General features: G+C 30.9%; 4 protein-coding genes across 4 annotated transcripts, besides 8 other annotated features; 3 read left to right on the top strand and 1 right to left on the bottom strand.

Annotated features, from left to right (window-relative positions):
* Positions 1-3,513: 3,513 nt before the first annotated feature.
* Positions 3,514-3,550: a mobile genetic element.
* A 553-nt stretch (positions 3,551-4,103) lies between these two features.
* Positions 4,104-5,242, top strand: TVAGG3_1001430 (uncharacterized protein; the record flags this gene model as incomplete). Its single annotated transcript, XM_001328957.1, has 1 exon — positions 4,110-5,075. The coding sequence occupies one exon, from the start codon at positions 4,110-4,112 to the stop codon at positions 5,073-5,075; it is 966 nt and encodes a 321-aa protein (XP_001328992.1).
* Positions 5,243-5,260: 18 nt separating this feature from the next.
* TVAGG3_1001420 (protein kinase protein) lies at positions 5,261-6,382 on the top strand (the record flags this gene model as incomplete). The annotated part of the gene is made up of 1 exon (XM_001328958.1): positions 5,261-6,382. One exon carries the CDS (start codon positions 5,261-5,263, stop codon positions 6,380-6,382), a length of 1,122 nt encoding a protein of 373 aa, XP_001328993.1.
* A 285-nt stretch (positions 6,383-6,667) lies between these two features.
* Positions 6,668-7,769, bottom strand: TVAGG3_1001410 (protein ubiquitination; the record flags this gene model as incomplete). The annotated part of the gene is made up of 1 exon (XM_001328959.1): positions 6,689-7,381. The coding sequence occupies one exon, from the start codon at positions 7,379-7,381 to the stop codon at positions 6,689-6,691; it is 693 nt and encodes a 230-aa protein (XP_001328994.1).
* A 55-nt stretch (positions 7,770-7,824) lies between these two features.
* Positions 7,825-9,579, top strand: TVAGG3_1001400 (uncharacterized protein; the record flags this gene model as incomplete). Its single annotated transcript, XM_001328960.1, has 1 exon — positions 7,825-9,579. The coding sequence occupies one exon, from the start codon at positions 7,825-7,827 to the stop codon at positions 9,577-9,579; it is 1,755 nt and encodes a 584-aa protein (XP_001328995.1).
* A 355-nt stretch (positions 9,580-9,934) lies between these two features.
* Positions 9,935-9,996: a mobile genetic element.
* A 120-nt stretch (positions 9,997-10,116) lies between these two features.
* Positions 10,117-10,225: a mobile genetic element.
* A 140-nt stretch (positions 10,226-10,365) lies between these two features.
* Positions 10,366-10,474: a mobile genetic element.
* A 389-nt stretch (positions 10,475-10,863) lies between these two features.
* Positions 10,864-10,972: a mobile genetic element.
* Positions 10,973-11,113: 141 nt separating this feature from the next.
* Positions 11,114-11,222: a mobile genetic element.
* A 194-nt stretch (positions 11,223-11,416) lies between these two features.
* Positions 11,417-12,257: a mobile genetic element.
* A 3,367-nt stretch (positions 12,258-15,624) lies between these two features.
* Positions 15,625-17,500: part of a mobile genetic element that runs on past the window's edge.

Raw genomic sequence — 17,500 nt, 5'->3', positions numbered from 1 at the left:
CCTTATGATCAGTTTCAGACACTTTGGGAATCTCCCAAACTTTGATATTTTGCATTATGATAGAGAAACGTGTCTAGTTTAACGCACAGTTGTTTTAAAGGCAAATGATGATATCACATGAAATTATCAAATTATCAAATTTTGAAGTACCAGTCCAAAGGGTTAATTAGATCCTACACAGATGTGCGATAGTGAAACATATGTGTTCTTGATTTGAGAAGTCCTACTGATAGAGGTATGAATCTCACAGCTTTGTGTGAGTGTGTCTGACACTTGTATAGAGTGGAATATGCGCCGACATATATTATATAATAACATGTAGTTGATAATTATGAAAAAATAGAATTTGATGCGAATGATATTGAAAGTTGTTTTGTAATTTGATATTTTTCTTATATGTGTTAATTAGTAAATGGCTTGTTTGTTGTGATCGTACTGTGAAAAATGAAAGGTATTTTAAATTAAAAAAATGAGATTTTGAGATATCTCTAGAATTAAGAATTTATTATGTATTTGACTTTTATATAACTATGTGTAAAGGATCTCGATGTCTATATGCTTTAAATAAAATTAAATAAAATGAGATAAAAAATTAAAATGGACAAGAAGATATATGGAAATGTAATTTGTATTGTATTGGTTGTTGGCAAAATGATTTTAATACAGATTTAAGGATTTGGAATGGATTTGAAATTAAATGATTTTTATTCAAGGAATAATAAGATTTTGAACTGGTTTTTATTTTGAGAATGTAAACTCCTTCCATAGGATATGTATTAGAAAGATCAATGTAAACTTTTTGAAAGAATTGTTTTTTTGTTGAGTGATTTTCTCTCATTTGATAATATATTTAAGTTGGCGTATCTTACGCCCTTCCAAAAATATGTATTAGAAAGATCAATGTCAAACTTTTTGAAAGAATTGTTTTTTTGTTGAGTGATTTTCTCTCATTTGATAATATATTTAAGTTGGCGTATCTTACGCCCTTCCAAATATTTCTTAAAAATTTAAATTTGTCTCATCTCCTACTCTTAATTTAAAAAAATTTCAAAATCCATAATAGTAAACATTTCTTATTTTTATTTAAATCTGAAAAAAATAAATTTAAACAATTTCTCTACACACGACGGTTTCGGCGGTTTTCAGAATGGTTGACAACTGAATTCATCAGGATAATGTCGGTTGGGGTGCCCTTCTTGGCCTCCTGAGTACTCACCAAGATACCCCCAGCTCCCGCAAAACACCTCCCATAGGTGAGCATTAACTGATGAAGTTATTGACAACTTTATCTGATTTTTTTCTTTGTTTTTTTGTTAAGATTTCTTAACCAAAGACTCGAAAACAAAACTTCGCTTCAAGTTGCTGTCTTCCCAGTTACTCTGTCGCAATCTTTTGTCTGATTGCGTGCAAAGTTCTGCTCCTTTGAGACTTTGCCCGACAGATGCATCTGGGAGACAGCACCCAAGCAGCTTATCGCTTCAAGTTGCTGTCTTCCCAGTTACTCTGTCGCAATCTTTTGTCTGATTGCGTGCAAAGTTCTGCTCCATGAATTATCAAATATGTGCCATTTCAGGAGAGATAACAAGCTCATGCCTCCTGGAATGGCGGATTGTTCAACAATCTTCTTCTGATTGCAGAACTTTCAACCGACAAGAGTGCACAATACACTCTTGTCGGTCAAAGTTCCGCATTCAAGTTATGAATGGGGAACTTGATATCATTCTGGGAGACATGCAGTGACAATGTCTCCCGGAATGAGACACTGTGACCGACAAGAGTGCACAATACACTTAATGTTTTCAAATTTTCAGATTTAAATTTAATCTTTATTTTCATCATCATTTATAGTCTTGTTCCTTTATACAGTTATAATAAATTATCGTCAGATTCTAATATTTAAGATTCTTACTACTCAATTCAATATAATTATGTTAGTCACTCATATTCAGGAGAATAATTTAAAAATCTATAGCTCATATTTTGATAGTTATATATTTAGATGATATATATTGCAATTCCGGTTTCAACACGATCAAATGCCAAACCAAGACAAAATATATATGAATTTTCAAAATATCGATTTACATTAGAATCTATATCTAATTTTATCAATACACAAGTAGGGAATGTTCAATACATCTTTGAGCAACGTGAATAGCACAATTTTATAGGATTATTTGTTGATTATATAAAATATAAGCCAAATCGAATCTGCTGTATAGTACTTTAGTTTATCATTGAATGTTAAATGTGTTCAGATAAATATTTGAGTCAGATATCGCATTTTCTAATTTCAAAATTTATCTCATGAAGTTAGAATTTATTTGATCATACAACATCATGTTAGTCAATCTAGAGTTCAATGGCGATTCTAAAATGGAACAAATGCTTGTTTTATCAAATTGTTAAAATATTAATCTAAAAAACTTAATATCTAACCAAACCATTCTAGAATTATTATATACAGGTATGGGCAATCTAAATGCACACGGAATTCTGAAAATTAAAAAGAATATTTATGAGATTATTAAATCTTATGTAATTCAATGAAAAGTAGATAATATGAATATCCATAGGCTATATATCAACATATGAGTTTTTGGTTTGACCAATACTATACTAATGTGATCAAATTAATCTGATTTCTTAGATTTTCATTTGAAGCATTTGCAGTAGTAGGGGTACCTTTATATATTAACATATTAAAAAATTGCGCTCCGATTCGCAGTTTCTTCATGATTTTGAGATTGCATTAGATTTCGCGATGCAGAAAAAAATCACTTTAGATTCCCGTCAAACTCTAAGTATAAGCATGTCTCTATATGTAGAAACTGTCTGCGCTATTTATTTCCCGGCTCAAAAAACCACGGTGTCTGTGTGAGTAAAACCAAAAATAATTGTTATAATTTAAATGAAGAAGTAATTTAAAACGATTTTATTTATGATCAAATTTTATATATTTTTTTGGATCAAATCCATTTTAATAGAATTTATATACTATTCATCTATTAGTAAACACTACCGTATATTATTTTTTAAGCTATCTTATTTTTTGAACTTTTATTCAAATCTTTGGTCGCAAGAAGAATTGCATGATAAATAAAAACATTTAATCAAAGTCAATTTTATTTTTCATATTCAAATGGACTGAGTGTTAACATTTAACATTTTTTGCTAATTGTCGTCAAAAATTAGGCGTAAAGCAAAAATTGATATTTCATATGGTTTTATGATAGATAAGCATTATATTCCCACTCATTATATTCGTAAATTTTGAGGTTTATCCTTCGCTTTTAAGATCATTGAATTTGATTTTTATATAAAATAGTTATATATTAGAAAATAATATGAGTTTATGTGATATTATTTTTCAGAAGATTTCATTCTATATGCCTATGAAAAGTACTCTCAAAACTAACTTTTTCCTAATTATAATTAAATCTAGAATATTGTATTATGCTTAGTATTATTTCATTTTTCTCATTCAATTTAGAATTTACAAATGTCAAAAAATTGAGAGCTGTCACTTTTGATGAATTTCTGTTTATTACAGACCTATTAAGAAAAGCAGTAATGAAAAGAAAATCTGAAATTCATAAAAATTACAAGTTTCTGATGACAATTAGCTTAATTAAACCAGGTACAAGATTATATAATTGTATTTTCTATCCAATTATCCATATAATATCTTATCCAGAAAAAATAACTTGATCAATACCAAATGATTTTTTAACTAGTAAATAAAGTATTTTCTTTACACACACATTGTATATCATAGTTTTTTTTTGGTTTCGCAAAACATCCAAAAACAAATATGCTATAAAAGTGACAATTTTAGCAAAACGAAACCCTTAATTTTATATAATATTCATAAAGATTTTCCAAAAATATGATACCGCAAAATTAAAAAAGTGACGTCTTGAGTGGAGTCAAAGGTCGAAATTGCTAGCTAAATGTTTTTTTAGCGAAATTGCGTATTGTATGTTTTTTCGCAAAACGAAACCCTTAATAGATACGATAGGATACTCGTAACAATGCAAATTTTTGTATTTTAATTTAAATTCTAATTTACTCATATTTGTCACTTTTTTATTTTTTGGCGGCAATAAATGAACTTTCAAGAATTTAATCCTGATGAATTTCCTATTTCAATCAAAACATCAGTTCCTGCCGTCATATTTGATGAATTTAATGAGCATCATACTGTGATTAAAGAGAGAATTGCGCTAGAAAAACTTGATGCAAACGAACAAAATGAAAAGCACATTGTAAATGCTACACATGGGCAAGGATATGTTCCAACTCCAACTGGAAATAGAGTTGAACATACTTCTTACTCGAAATCTCGTACATTTTGGAAAGCTCCAACTCGATGTTTCGTTTACGATACAGATTTCTTTGAAAAAATGGAATATTATGCAGATACAGATGATATTGAATTTGTTCAAAACTTTAATAATACCCATAAATTTATAAAAATGACAACAAAACAATTAGAAGATATATTTTTAGTAATTGAATCTATTGTTAGAGATGACGTAACAGAGATACCAGAAATATCGCAAGTTATGTATTTACTTCCTGATAATGCAGTACCATATCCAATTATTCAAGCAATTTACGACTACTGGAATAAAAAGCCAAAACTTCGAGGTTCAGTTTTACATATGAAAGAATATCCGCCAGAACACTCTGGTATCAGATCTGAATTCGTTAAAAAAATCACTTCATCGAAGAAAATCACAAAATCTCCAGCAAATTACATCAAAAAGCTACATTCAGAACTAGAAACTATACAAGCAGCGAGATTACAAGCCATTGATATGGTAAACGAACAATTAAAATCTCGCAAAGAAAATATTGTTTTTCTAAGAAGTATAAGTCGAAAATTAGAAAAAGTATCAATACTTCATTTCTCTATGGTGATTGAACCTCAACTAAAAGACATTGAAGCGAAATATCCAGAAGAATCTCAAGAAGTTAAAAACATCAACTTACCTTTAGGTATTTTCCCTACACCTCCCGAAACACCTGCATTCCTTTCTTGGTGCCAAGAACAGCACACTGGAATTTAATTTTTATTATTTTTTTTGCGAATTTTTCCCCATGAAAATTTTCATCTTCAAAAAAATCATTTCTGTTTGAATAAATTAATACTATTACTATTTAGAATACTATTAATTACAAAAATGTTTCTTACCGTGATCATTTTTTTAGATTAAAAACGGATAATGAAGAAGAACTCAACTCGATTTTCAAAATGATCAAAACTGTCTTGATTGATTCAGAGGAATGTCCACCTGACAAAATCTTCAAAGATATTTTAAAAATCATTCCATATAATAACCGCTATATGAAATCATATTTGAAACTGGCGAAGCTAATAGTTGATTATCATCATATACTCAATAAGTTAGATTTCCCAGAGTTTCTTAGTTACCTATTTTATAAAGAATATGGAATTAAGTTAGGGAAGGATAAAGAGTTCCAAATAAAAATAACTAATGATTTCGATGTACATTCATCAAATACAATTTACAGAGCAATTATGGATAACGATCTAAAAAGATTCATATATTTCACGGAAATGGATGGATTTGATCAAGATCAAAGTCTTGATAACGAAATATATCCAGATTGTTTCTTTGGATATTCATTACTTGAATTATGTTGTTACCATGGAGCAGTTGATTGCTTCAAATTTTTAAGAACGAAATTTAAATCAAAAATCACTCAAAAATGTCTAGAGTTTTCATTTTTAGGAAGAAATGCAGAAATCTTAAGTGAATGTTTGAAATGTCGAAAACCAGATGATGGATGCATGGACTTCGCACTTATTTCGCACGACATTTATCTTGTTTCTTTCTTGATGAATGAATATCATATAAAGATCGATTTACAAAAATGTGGATGTTATAATAATCTTGAAGCATTTATAGTTTATATGGATCAAACTAAAGATTTTGACATATGCTTTGTTTATTCACCCATATTTGAAATTCCATCGCTTTGCAAATATTTACTTTCATTTGGTGCAAACATCAATGCAAAAGATATTGTTGAACATACGGCGCTTCATATTGCATCACTTTATAATTGTAGGTTAACATCCAAGTTTCTAATTTCACATGGTGCAATTCTCAATCATAGAGATTTTTATGGACATACTCCTTTGCATTTTGCAGCTTTAAATAATTATAAAGAATGCACCAAATTACTACTTTCAAATGGTGCAATTTGCAATAAATCTGATGAGACTCTAATCTCTGTATTAAAAAGGATGTTTCACGTAAAGAAGTATGATATGATATATGATAAATTTAATCCTAAGTACGATATGATATTTCCCAATTTATTGTCTCCATCCACAGAAAAATTGTGATTAATGTGTTCAATTTTAGACTCGAGATTTTGCGAACATTATAATATTAAACAAAAAATTAATTTTGATTAATTGTTTTCTACAATCCATCCATACAACAACGGTTCTTTTTTCTGGCCGTAAACTATCTTATTTAGAGAATAAATTTGAAAAAATTATGAATTGCAGACAAAATTTCTAAATAGTAAGTTATTAAATATAAAACTCAATAGTTTTGAGTTTAATTATGTTATCAGAACAAAAAAATGTATCTTAATTTAAGGAATATGAAAATCATATGTAATAGTAAAAAATAAATAAGCATATTTACTTTAGTATATGTGTCATTGTAAATCTTGAAGATTTCTTTGGTATTAATTCTGAAATCTTTGCTGCAATTTGGTTAGCAACATCTTCCATCTCTTGTATCTGATGCTTTAGCTCATTCTGCATAGTATTAATTTGGATAAGTCTCTGTCCGTGCTGGTCCAGCTTTTCACGGAGCTGATGTATATCTTGAGATCTTTTTTCTTGCGCGACAGCAATTTCGTCGAGTGTCCTCTGCATTGACCTTTGCTCGTGGAGCATATTCTTGTCAACAATGAGGCCTCTATGCTTTGTATCTTCGCCTTCTTTCTGTTGAAGGATTTCGAGAATTTCTGGCTTGTCATCCGCCTCCGCGATATTAAGAATTGTTAAACCTAGCGCGTTTTTGAGTTTTGTATTAGCGCCAGCGTTCAATAAGATTGTAACTACATCCTTATGGTTATTTTGACATGCAAGGTGCAATGCTGTATTTCCTGACTTATCTTGATGGTTGAGAGGTGCGCCTTTCGAGATTAATTCTTGAAGTGATGGTACATTACCAAACCAAGCAGCAAGATGGAGAGCTGTACGACCGGCATTATCTATAACATCCGGTTTGGCGCCTTTAGCTAATAAGAGTTTGACAATATCATTATGACCGAACCAAGCAGCGAGATGGAGGGCAGTACGACCAACAGGATCTACTGAAACCATATCAATTCCAAAATCTAAAAGAACTGATACGGCTTCGAGGCGTCCATAGCGTGCCGCAATCAGTAAAGGAGAATAAATAATTTTCGCACCCTTTTCAATCAAGAACTTTAATACTTTTTCGTAACCAGCTAGCGATGCCCAATGAATGGCGCTTGATCCTGAGTTATCAGTAGCATCAATATTTGCTCCCATACTAACAAGATACTTAACGCAATCAAGAGATCCGTATGCAGCGGCAATACAAAGAAGAGGGACATTAGATCGGCTATAAAGATTGAGTTTTATCTGAGGTATCAAATCACTAACTTTTACATGCGATGGAACTAAAGTTTGAAGAAGCGTGATGTTGTTTCTCTGACAACTAAACGCGGCCTTCCTCAAATCATCATTCATATTTTTTTGAAAAAAATTTTCTTGTCACTTTTTAAAATCAAATTATTAGAATGAGTCTTTTCACAGAAATTCGTGCAATAATTGATGAAATAAAAGGGATGTGCGAGGTTGACAAAGACTGTGAAAGACAATTCTATAATTTGTTGAACGAATTTAAAACAAATCCAGTAAATTCTAAAACAATTTACACGAAATTGCTGAATTTATTTAGTAACAATGTCGATTTACAAGATAAAATACGCTTGACAATAGAAAAATTCAAAGAAAAACCAGAAGAAATAACAACAAGAGTAAATTCATTCATAAATTATGTAATGGAGAACTACAAACTTGACAATTTACGCATCAAAATAAACAATATCGTTTCGTTCCTATCAGAAGATCTAATAAACGTTGATATCGCAGAAGAATGGTTTTTACGAAATTTTCCAGATATTCAACTCTCTGTGATACAAGAACAATTACATCTACTCACATGGGATTTGCAAAGATCACGTGCTCAATTTAGTCATTCTTTATCAAGCGGATTCCCTGTTTTAAGTCTTTTACCAGAAAATTTTTATTCTTTTCGATTTCGACAAATTCCACGCGAAATCAAGTTCATTGTATCAGCAACGCTACTCAACAAGGAGCCAGAAACACAGACATCGATCTACAAACTACTAAAACTCTTTGGATCACAAGTTATTACAGCAGAAATTGCTTTGAATTGGATGAACGAAATTGATTCTTTTTTAACTCCTTATTTTGAAGAATTAATGTTTACAAATGAACCTTTATCGTTACATCCATCTAAAATCATAAGATTATTCCAAACTTATATGGCAGATGAACAAATTCAATGGGCGATCGGAGATCATATGAATAAACTACTTCTGACCACAAAACAATTGAAATTTGTTTGCCCAATGGCTGCTTGTGCTGATAAATCTATGAAAAATCAACCAGAAATTAGAACTGAAATTGATATCGACGATATTCAATCGGCTTCGTATATTATTGATATGAGATCAAACAAAATGTTTAGATTTGCTAAAGAAATCGTTAACCAACCGCAGCAAATTTTTACGAATTCAGCTTTAGAAAAAATGTATGGAAAAAATGTACCAAAATGCGACCAACAGACCAAGAAAGATTTATTCTCTGGTATTGTGTTGAAAAGAAGCCTAGAAATTTGCAAAAATTGTGAAAAAATGAAATTTGATTTTCAAAGACAAATTGAACATGAAGTTCCTTGCTCTTCTCCTTTGTTTAGAGGAAAATACAAGCAATATATGGAGAAACCATCAGCTTTGAGAGCTTTGGTTAACCTCGGTTTGCAATCTAATCTTTCTGAGGTTTCTATTGAAATAGCAATAGAATGTTTGAGATCGATAGCTGCTAAAATTGTTGGAATCGAAGAAATTTTTAGTGAATTCATCGAAAAAACGGTTAGAGAATTTGATATTAGATATTTAAGTGAAGATGCGGCACTTGCATTATATTATTTGATGGAATTTGCAAGATTCGTTGAAGTTGCTGACTCGGGTTCCCCAGTTGATGAAATTGGAGATTTAATTTTAGAAGAAAATCCTCCATACAAAGAATTTGGTGAAAAGCCAACATGTAATGCTGATGTAGTTGTTAAAAAATTCATGGCATGCATAGGAAATATATCAAAATTAGGAATTGACAAAGTGATATCACAAAATCCATCGGGTATATTCATTTTAGGGGAGCAGTTTTGTTTCATGTTAAAGCCATCAGATAGCGGAATCGTACTAGATAATATTATTAATCCTTTCTGTAAGCAAAATGTTTTGTAATTTTAATAAATTGTTTATATTATGTAGCAATAGCAACTATTTATATTTGGACCTATAAATTATGAAAGAATCGTTTGAGAATCAATTGATATGATTCTGACATGAAAAAATCTGTATTGGCACTGTCACAACTATATAACTTCTTAAAATATGGAACAAAATATATTACATATCCATATAAATTAGTATTTGAGTGTCACAACCCAAAAATATCAACCTGTTGTTGTCTGATATGTTTGGTTTCATATTCGGATCAAGCAATTCAAGTTTTCATATAATAAATAAGCCAATTTTAGTTGAGATATTACAATCATATTGGAGGAATGGAATTTCCATATAGATCAACCCCAAATTCTGTTATATACGAAAACGATAAAAACAGTTTGACAGAAAAGTGACAACTTTACGTGTCAAAAATATAAAAAGTGATATTTTATTCATCATTATCTTCTTCATAATTTATTTCATATTCTTCGTCTTACCAACAAAAGATGGGAATGTGAACAATTGCGGGCAATTTTTAGCCATTTTGGCTTGGAACTAGAGCCTGCGAGGTACATGGATAGTATCAGTACCTCACAGGCTCTAGTTCTCTATATGGCGCCGAGAAATTTTGGTGAAATGTGGTCGCATTTCACCAAAATTTTTTCGGCGCCATAGGATGAATTGGAGGGTGAGAGATATTATTTCATACAATACTACTCTCACCTCCAATTCCCAGCCAAAATGGCTAAAAATTGCCCGCAATGTGAACAATTGCGGGCAATTTTTAGCCATTTTGGCTTGGAACTAGAGCCTGCGAGGTACATGGATAGTATCAGTACCTCACAGGCTCTAGTTCTCTATATGGCGCCGAGAAATTTTGGTGAAATGTGGTCGCATTTCACCAAAATTTTTTCGGCGCCATAGGATGAATTGGAGGGTGAGAGATATTATTTCATACAATACTACTCTCACCCTCCAATTCCCAGCCAAAATGGCTAAAAATTGCCCGCAATGTGAACAATTGCGGGCAATTTTTAGCCATTTTGGCTTGGAACTAGAGCCTGCGAGGTACATGGATAGTATCAGTACCTCACAGGCTCTAGTTCCTATATGGCCCGAGAAATTTTGGTGAAATGTGGTCGCATTTCACCAAAATTTTTTCGGCGCCATAGGATGAATTGGAGGGTGAGAGATATTATTTCATACAATACTACTCTCACCTCCAATTCCCAGCCAAAATGGCTAAAAATTGCCCGCAATGTGAACAATTGCGGGCAATTTTTTAGCCATTTTGGCTTGGAACTAGAGCCTGCGAGGTACATGGATAGTATCAGTACCTCACAGGCTCTAGTTCTCTATATGGCGCCGAGAAATTTTGGTGAAATGTGGTCGCATTTCACCAAAATTTTTTCGGCGCCATAGGATGAATTGGAGGGTGAGAGATATTATTTCATACAATACTACTCTCACCCTCCAATTCCCAGCCAAGATGGCTAAAAATTGCCCGCAATGTGAACAATTGCGGGCAATTTTTAGCCATTTTGGCTTGGAACTAGAGCCTGCGAGGTACATGGATAGTATCAGTACCTCACAGGCTCTAGTTCTCTATATGGCGCCGAGAAATTTTGGTGAAATGTGGTCGCATTTCACCAAAATTTTTTCGGCGCCATAGGATGAATTGGAGGGTGAGAGATATTATTTCATACAATACTACTCTCACCCTCAATTTTAATTACTTAAACTCATTCTATTTTTTTGACATGTAAATGTCACTTTTACTGAGATCTGACACAATGTCAGATCTCTTTTTTTCGTATATAAGATTAATACTCAAATGCAAGTCATCCATTAAGGGTGCACACGAGAGGATCATGTAAACTTCAGAATTTAGAACCTTATTTTTAGGCATTATCTTGGCTACCTATTTAGGCTCGAAAAGCAAAAAATATCAAAAAATACAACTTGAGTCCATTATGACCCTTTCATGGAGGTAGTTTTTATCCGCTAGTATTTTCCCTTTGAATCTCTTTACAATTCGAAATCAAATTCAAAACTCAGTAGAAGAAAGGAAGAATCGACTTACTACGGTTGTAATACGAATAAATACATATATTTAATTATTTTTATTTACATAATAATTGTTTGAAGCTCATATTCCAACAAATTTTTAAATAAAAACATTAAAATGTTGAAAATGTTCATATATTTTAATAGGTTTTGGCACTTTATTGAGGAATTACTACATACATAGTCGAACTGAACTTGATATTTTGAAATTTAAATTATTTATCAAAATTAAAATTTAACTTGAAATTTATAATTATTTAGTCATATTTTGCATAATTCTAAGTAGATTTTGTAAAAAATCAAGAAAGAAAAATTTTAACGTGCTTTATTTTTTCTTTTTTATAATAATACATATTATTATATAATTAACATTATTCATAATGTTTCACCCTTTCAAAAATATCCTCCTCCTCTCAAATAAACGTACATACGGGTGGCTCTTTTTCAAAAAATTAAAATTTGAAATTTTGGGCTCAAATATTAGAGATTTTTTCAACCTTCAACGATATATGTTGTCTATATCAGACCTCCTTTCTTTTTGATACTTAACATTGTTCCTAAATCTTAGCCGTTAAGGCTGTTCTGAAAATATTTTTTTTTCGAAAAAATTCGAAAAAAATTCTTAAGGGTTGACCGACGTCCATTCAATTTTTGAGAGGGCATTCAAAATTTATTGATATTAAGTATCAAATATCTCGTTATCTATAATTTTTTAAAACATGGTTGTTTCAGATAATGTTTTACCTTAATGAGATGTATGCAACGAGAATGAATTTTCGGTCACAATATTGTTCTATAAAAATTTCAAAATTTTTCGATTTTTCTTTCGATTGGAAAAATTTTTTATGGATAAATTTTTTACAGAAATACTATGGAATTTTTAGATAAAAACAGTGACATATCATGCATTATTGTACCCTTGATATAATGCAACAGATAAATCAGAAAAATAATGAGGTCGAAAAAACTCAAAAACGTTGACCGACCTCTTTTTATCAAAACACCGCTACACATCATAGATCATTTTGCAACAGCGCTCCTCCGCGGATTCGACATATTTAATAAATTAGCAAAAAAAGTATAAATCGTACTATTCGAATAGCACAATAGAAAGAATGAATATTAACAATTGTGTTTTTGATGATTAAAGGTTTGAAAAAGATAGTTTGAAAATAAATTTTTTTGTTTTGATTTTAGGGATGCGACGGTTTTACGCCATGACCGTTTAAAAATAGAATAATACGCCATTTTTGGGGCTGAATGGCGGGTACGAAGTAGCCGCCATTCGGCCGAATAACAAAACAATAAAAAATTATCGCCGTCCTTTTTTTCTTTCTTTCTTTCTCTTTTTTTTCTCTCTCTCTCTCTTTCTTTTCTCTTTCCTCTTTTTACTCCTCTTTCTCTTTTCATTATTAAACGTAGAAAGATATATTAATATTATTTTAAAATTAAAAAAAAAATAAAGAAAGTATAATAAGTAATTATTTAGTTATCGATATATATATGTAAAGTGATAATCTGAGGATAATCTGAGGAGTTTGAGGATAATCTGAGCATAATCTGAGGAGGAGTCTGAGGATTAGACCGATGAGTAGTTTGAGGATAATCTGAGGAGGAGTCTGAGGATTAGACTGAGGAGTAGTTTCAGGATAATCTGAGGAGTAGTTTCAGGAGTAGTCTGAGGACTAGTCTAAGGACTAGTCTGATGAGGAGGACTCTAAGGAGTAGTCTGAAGAGTAGTTTCAGGAGGAAGATCTGAGGAGGAGTCTTATGAGGAAGATCTGAGGAGTAGTCTGATGAGAAGGGGTCTAAGGAGTAGTCTGAGGATGATGAGTAATCTGATAATGAGTAGTCTGAGGATGATCTGAGGATAACCTGATGACTAGTCTAGGAGTGGTCTAATAAAAATGTAAAATATTTTCAAAGAAAAAATTCTATGAATTTTATATTTTAATTCTTAGCATTATACTGAATAAAATAAACATAAATATCAAAATTTGAAATTGAACACGCCAAAAAATTGATAATCCACATTCAATATTTTGTAAGTGGCGTACTTTTTGAATACTCGCCATACGCCTTGGAGTTCTCAATTTTGAATTCGCCTTTATTTGGGCGACCTCAGAAAAATACGCCATTAAGAAAATATTGTATGAGATTTTAAATTTGAACACGCTCTACCTTAAGGAATTAAATTTATTAAGATATATTTATATATAATAAACGATTACTTAAAAAAAGTATTTCATCGCTTATGTAAGTTTCAAAAAAATCACGAAAATAAAAAAATCAAGATTAAGATTTTATTTTTAATTTTTGAATTTCTCAAATGGCGAAATTTTTGGGCGAACAAAAAAATGTACGCCTGGTCAAATGGCGTGTTTAACGCATCCCTATTTGATTTTTTTCTATAAAAATTTTCTTTATTTTTAAAAAACTCCTCCATTTTGGAATGTTGCTAGAATTACAAACGGCAAAAAGAATTAATTATTGCTGAATATATATTTATTCCGTTCCAAATTGAAGTGTTTTGCAGAATGAGAATAATATCCCAAAGTTTTTTTGTATTAATCTTATAATCAAAATATTGATTCCTAACACCATATATCCATGTGTAACAGATTTTATAGAATAGTAATTCAAGCTGAATTATTCAGATATTGAAATCTGATCAATATCTAATAATATAGATGGTATATTCAAATAGTTGTTTAAAAATGAATAGCTTCTTTGTATAAAAATGAATATTTTGTCACAAAACTTTATATCATTCCCATTATATTTATTTCAGTAAAATTTATTGGCACTATATACAATTTTGGAAAATTGAATATCATTTTATTACATATGTACTAATTTAATAAATGATCAAATTGCCAAAATCTTGAAATCGATTTCTAAAGTTGCTCAAAAATCGGAATACGTACAATTAATAATATCTTCATATGATGTTATTTGATTTGGTATACGAATTTTTTTCGCCGACATACCTTCCTGAAAAGATACGAACGATTTCGTTAATTTTTAAAAATTTGACATTGTTTATCTTAGCAAATGAATGTTAATTCTATTTTTGTAGAAATTATCATCAAAAAACTGTTTTGTAAAATTCGATTTCAATTGGAAAAAGTAAAAAAAGAAATATGCATCAGAAATGAACCAAGTTTAGTTGGTGTCTAAATATTTGCTAGCATTGATTTTAACAACTGAGTTATAATATCGAAGCTGATGCGCGAGAATTTCAGATATTTCATGATTCACCATCCAGTTTCCATTCTTTGTATAAAAATAGGAGATTAGAATTTTCATTAATACTCCTAGTAATTTAAAAATAATAAAAATTCTTTTGATTTTTCAACATAATGGAAAAAAATATTAAAAATAATCGAACAAATTAGTAAACAAGACATTTATTTCACAATATTTCTCAATATTTATAACGCTTACTGCGAGAATTCTAGTCAATGTATTTCATTCTTGGGAATAAAACAAATAAATTTGGTATTTTAATAGTTTGAAGCAACTACATTTAAAGAGGTTGCACGGGTGTTTTGCAGACAAGAAATAATAATCGCATGGGATTTGTAAATTTTAATTATATGAAATTGATTTAGACAATCGCGGTTAACAATAGAACAATCTGCAAACAAATAGTATGGAAATCATTAACAATATGCAAAATCTAGAATGGATTGATGTTTATTGTAAATTTTATTCAATTACAGTAAATTTTGGAATTTTACGTGCTAAAATATATTGCAATCTAGGATTTGTAGTATTTGATACTAAAATAACGAATATTTTTGCTTGTTTTCTCGCATAATTTTAATATGATTGTAAAAAATTATGAGTTACGATCCTGAAAATCAATAATTTAACACCTCTCGACGAACCCTTTTAAATGGACACAAGTCAATTTTTTTGAGTTTTCGAGGGTATTTTACCAAGGCTGAAAATGAAAAAATCGGGAAGATTACGTCCTCTCAATTTAGGGAGATTGGGACAAAGTTGCAATTCGGCACTTTTTGTAAAAAAAATGGGGTCATACTCATAATGAATAGAGACTTATAGCCAAGTCTTGATATCATGCAGGGAGAATATACATAGATAAGCAATTATATTTTATAGTAGTAGTATTCAGAAATTCTTACAATTTACAATACAATTTTCAAAAATGGATAAAAACTTATAGCCAAGTCTTGATATCATGCAGGGAGAATATACATAGATAAGCAATTATATTTTATAGTAGTAGTATTCAGAAATTCTTACAATTTACAATACAATTTTCAAAAATGGATAAAGACTTATAGCCAAGTCTTGATATCATGCAGGGAGACTCTCTACAAATACAAAAATTGATTATCATAAGGAAATACAAATTTATCAATTTTCATGTGAAAATTACATAAATTTGTTCTCCAATAAATAGCAATAATACTTTGAATGTTATATTAAGTAATATAGCTTCAGATAAATAAGCTTACACTTCAAAAATATACTGTTTATTCATTAATTTTAAAAAAAGTCCAAATTATCTAATCTTGCTTACTCTTCCTTTAAACTTCTTTGTGCCAAATTTAATATTGCCTTCAAAGATGGAATAAGGACATTAGGTTCAATCCTTCGGCTTTCGACAATTTCCAAAATGTGTTGAATTAATTTCAAACATTCATCGTGTTTTGAAGCTCTTTGCTCAACAATCTGATTACCTGCCCTTGTAAGAATTCTTACTGCTCTTTCTTCATTCAAAACATTAGCGACTTGAACCTTAATAATCGCATTTGGAATCACAACAGTGATGAGAGTTATGACGATGTCATCAATGCGCTCATTTTTCTTACCCAAGAAAAATGTTTGCTTTAATTGATGAAAGTGTGATTCCGCAATGTTATTCGTGGAATCACCTTCTCCACGATATAACATCATCCAATGTTCTTTGGTTCTTCTCCATTGTTTATCGAAATACTTCAAAGCGCGCGGTTCTTCTTCTTCTAACATTGTTGTCAAGAACTCATATGTTTCATCAGACTCTTCAGCCAGCTTTTCTGCATTCGTTGCATCTGCACGTAATGTCAAAAAGTCCATTGCTAAATAGAAGTTCTCAAAATTCTGTGGATTGTCAAAATAGCTTCCAACTTTTGCACATGCGCGTAAAACATGCACAGCGCACCAACTGAGCTGCGCAAGAGGAAATCCGTCCTCAATTGCGCGAGCAATGTTTAGCGCACAGTCAGCGCTCCAATGCTGTGGATCCAGGTGCGCAAACTCACAGAATTTCACCAAACATTCTTGAATTTTTTCAGATGTCTGAGGGTTCACTAAAAAATAGCAAAAGGGGAAAATTGTGTTTTGACTTGTTTTCATTGTTACTGCAAACAATTGGATCTTTCCTTTAATTAAAGAATGAGTGGAATCGACGTGGAGAGGGTTATCAATGCTATGCACCAATTCTTTTGCAGCAAAAGGTGCATATATGATTGTAAACTCGGAAAAATCTCCATTGTAATCAAATTGAACGAGATCATCTGGGCACTCTTCCTGTAAATTATTCAAAAATGCTTCCAAAGAAGTGTAAGGATCGTTTGATAATCTTTGTGCAATAATCTCATCAAGGCGATAAAATTTGTGCTTTAAAGCATCAGTAGACTGCGCGAAAAGTTTCATCGTTTCTTTGTTATTCGTATCAATTCCGAACTTATCAAAAAATGCTTTTTGAGCAAGAAATTGCTTTCCACCGTTTTTAATATAAAGTTCGATCCATTTTTGATAAAATTTACTCGCGTAATGTGAACCCATTTCAACTCCTATATGATGGCAATGTTCTTCATTAACTTTGCTTATAGTAAACACTCCATTTTGTTCTTCA

The sequence above is a fragment of the Trichomonas vaginalis genome, chromosome I (assembly GCF_026262505.1).
Source record: "Trichomonas vaginalis G3 chromosome I, whole genome shotgun sequence".
Lineage (NCBI taxonomy): Eukaryota > Parabasalia > Trichomonadida > Trichomonadidae > Trichomonas > Trichomonas vaginalis.
Note: the sequence above shows the minus strand (reverse complement) of the source record. Positions and strands in the feature narration are given on the sequence as shown.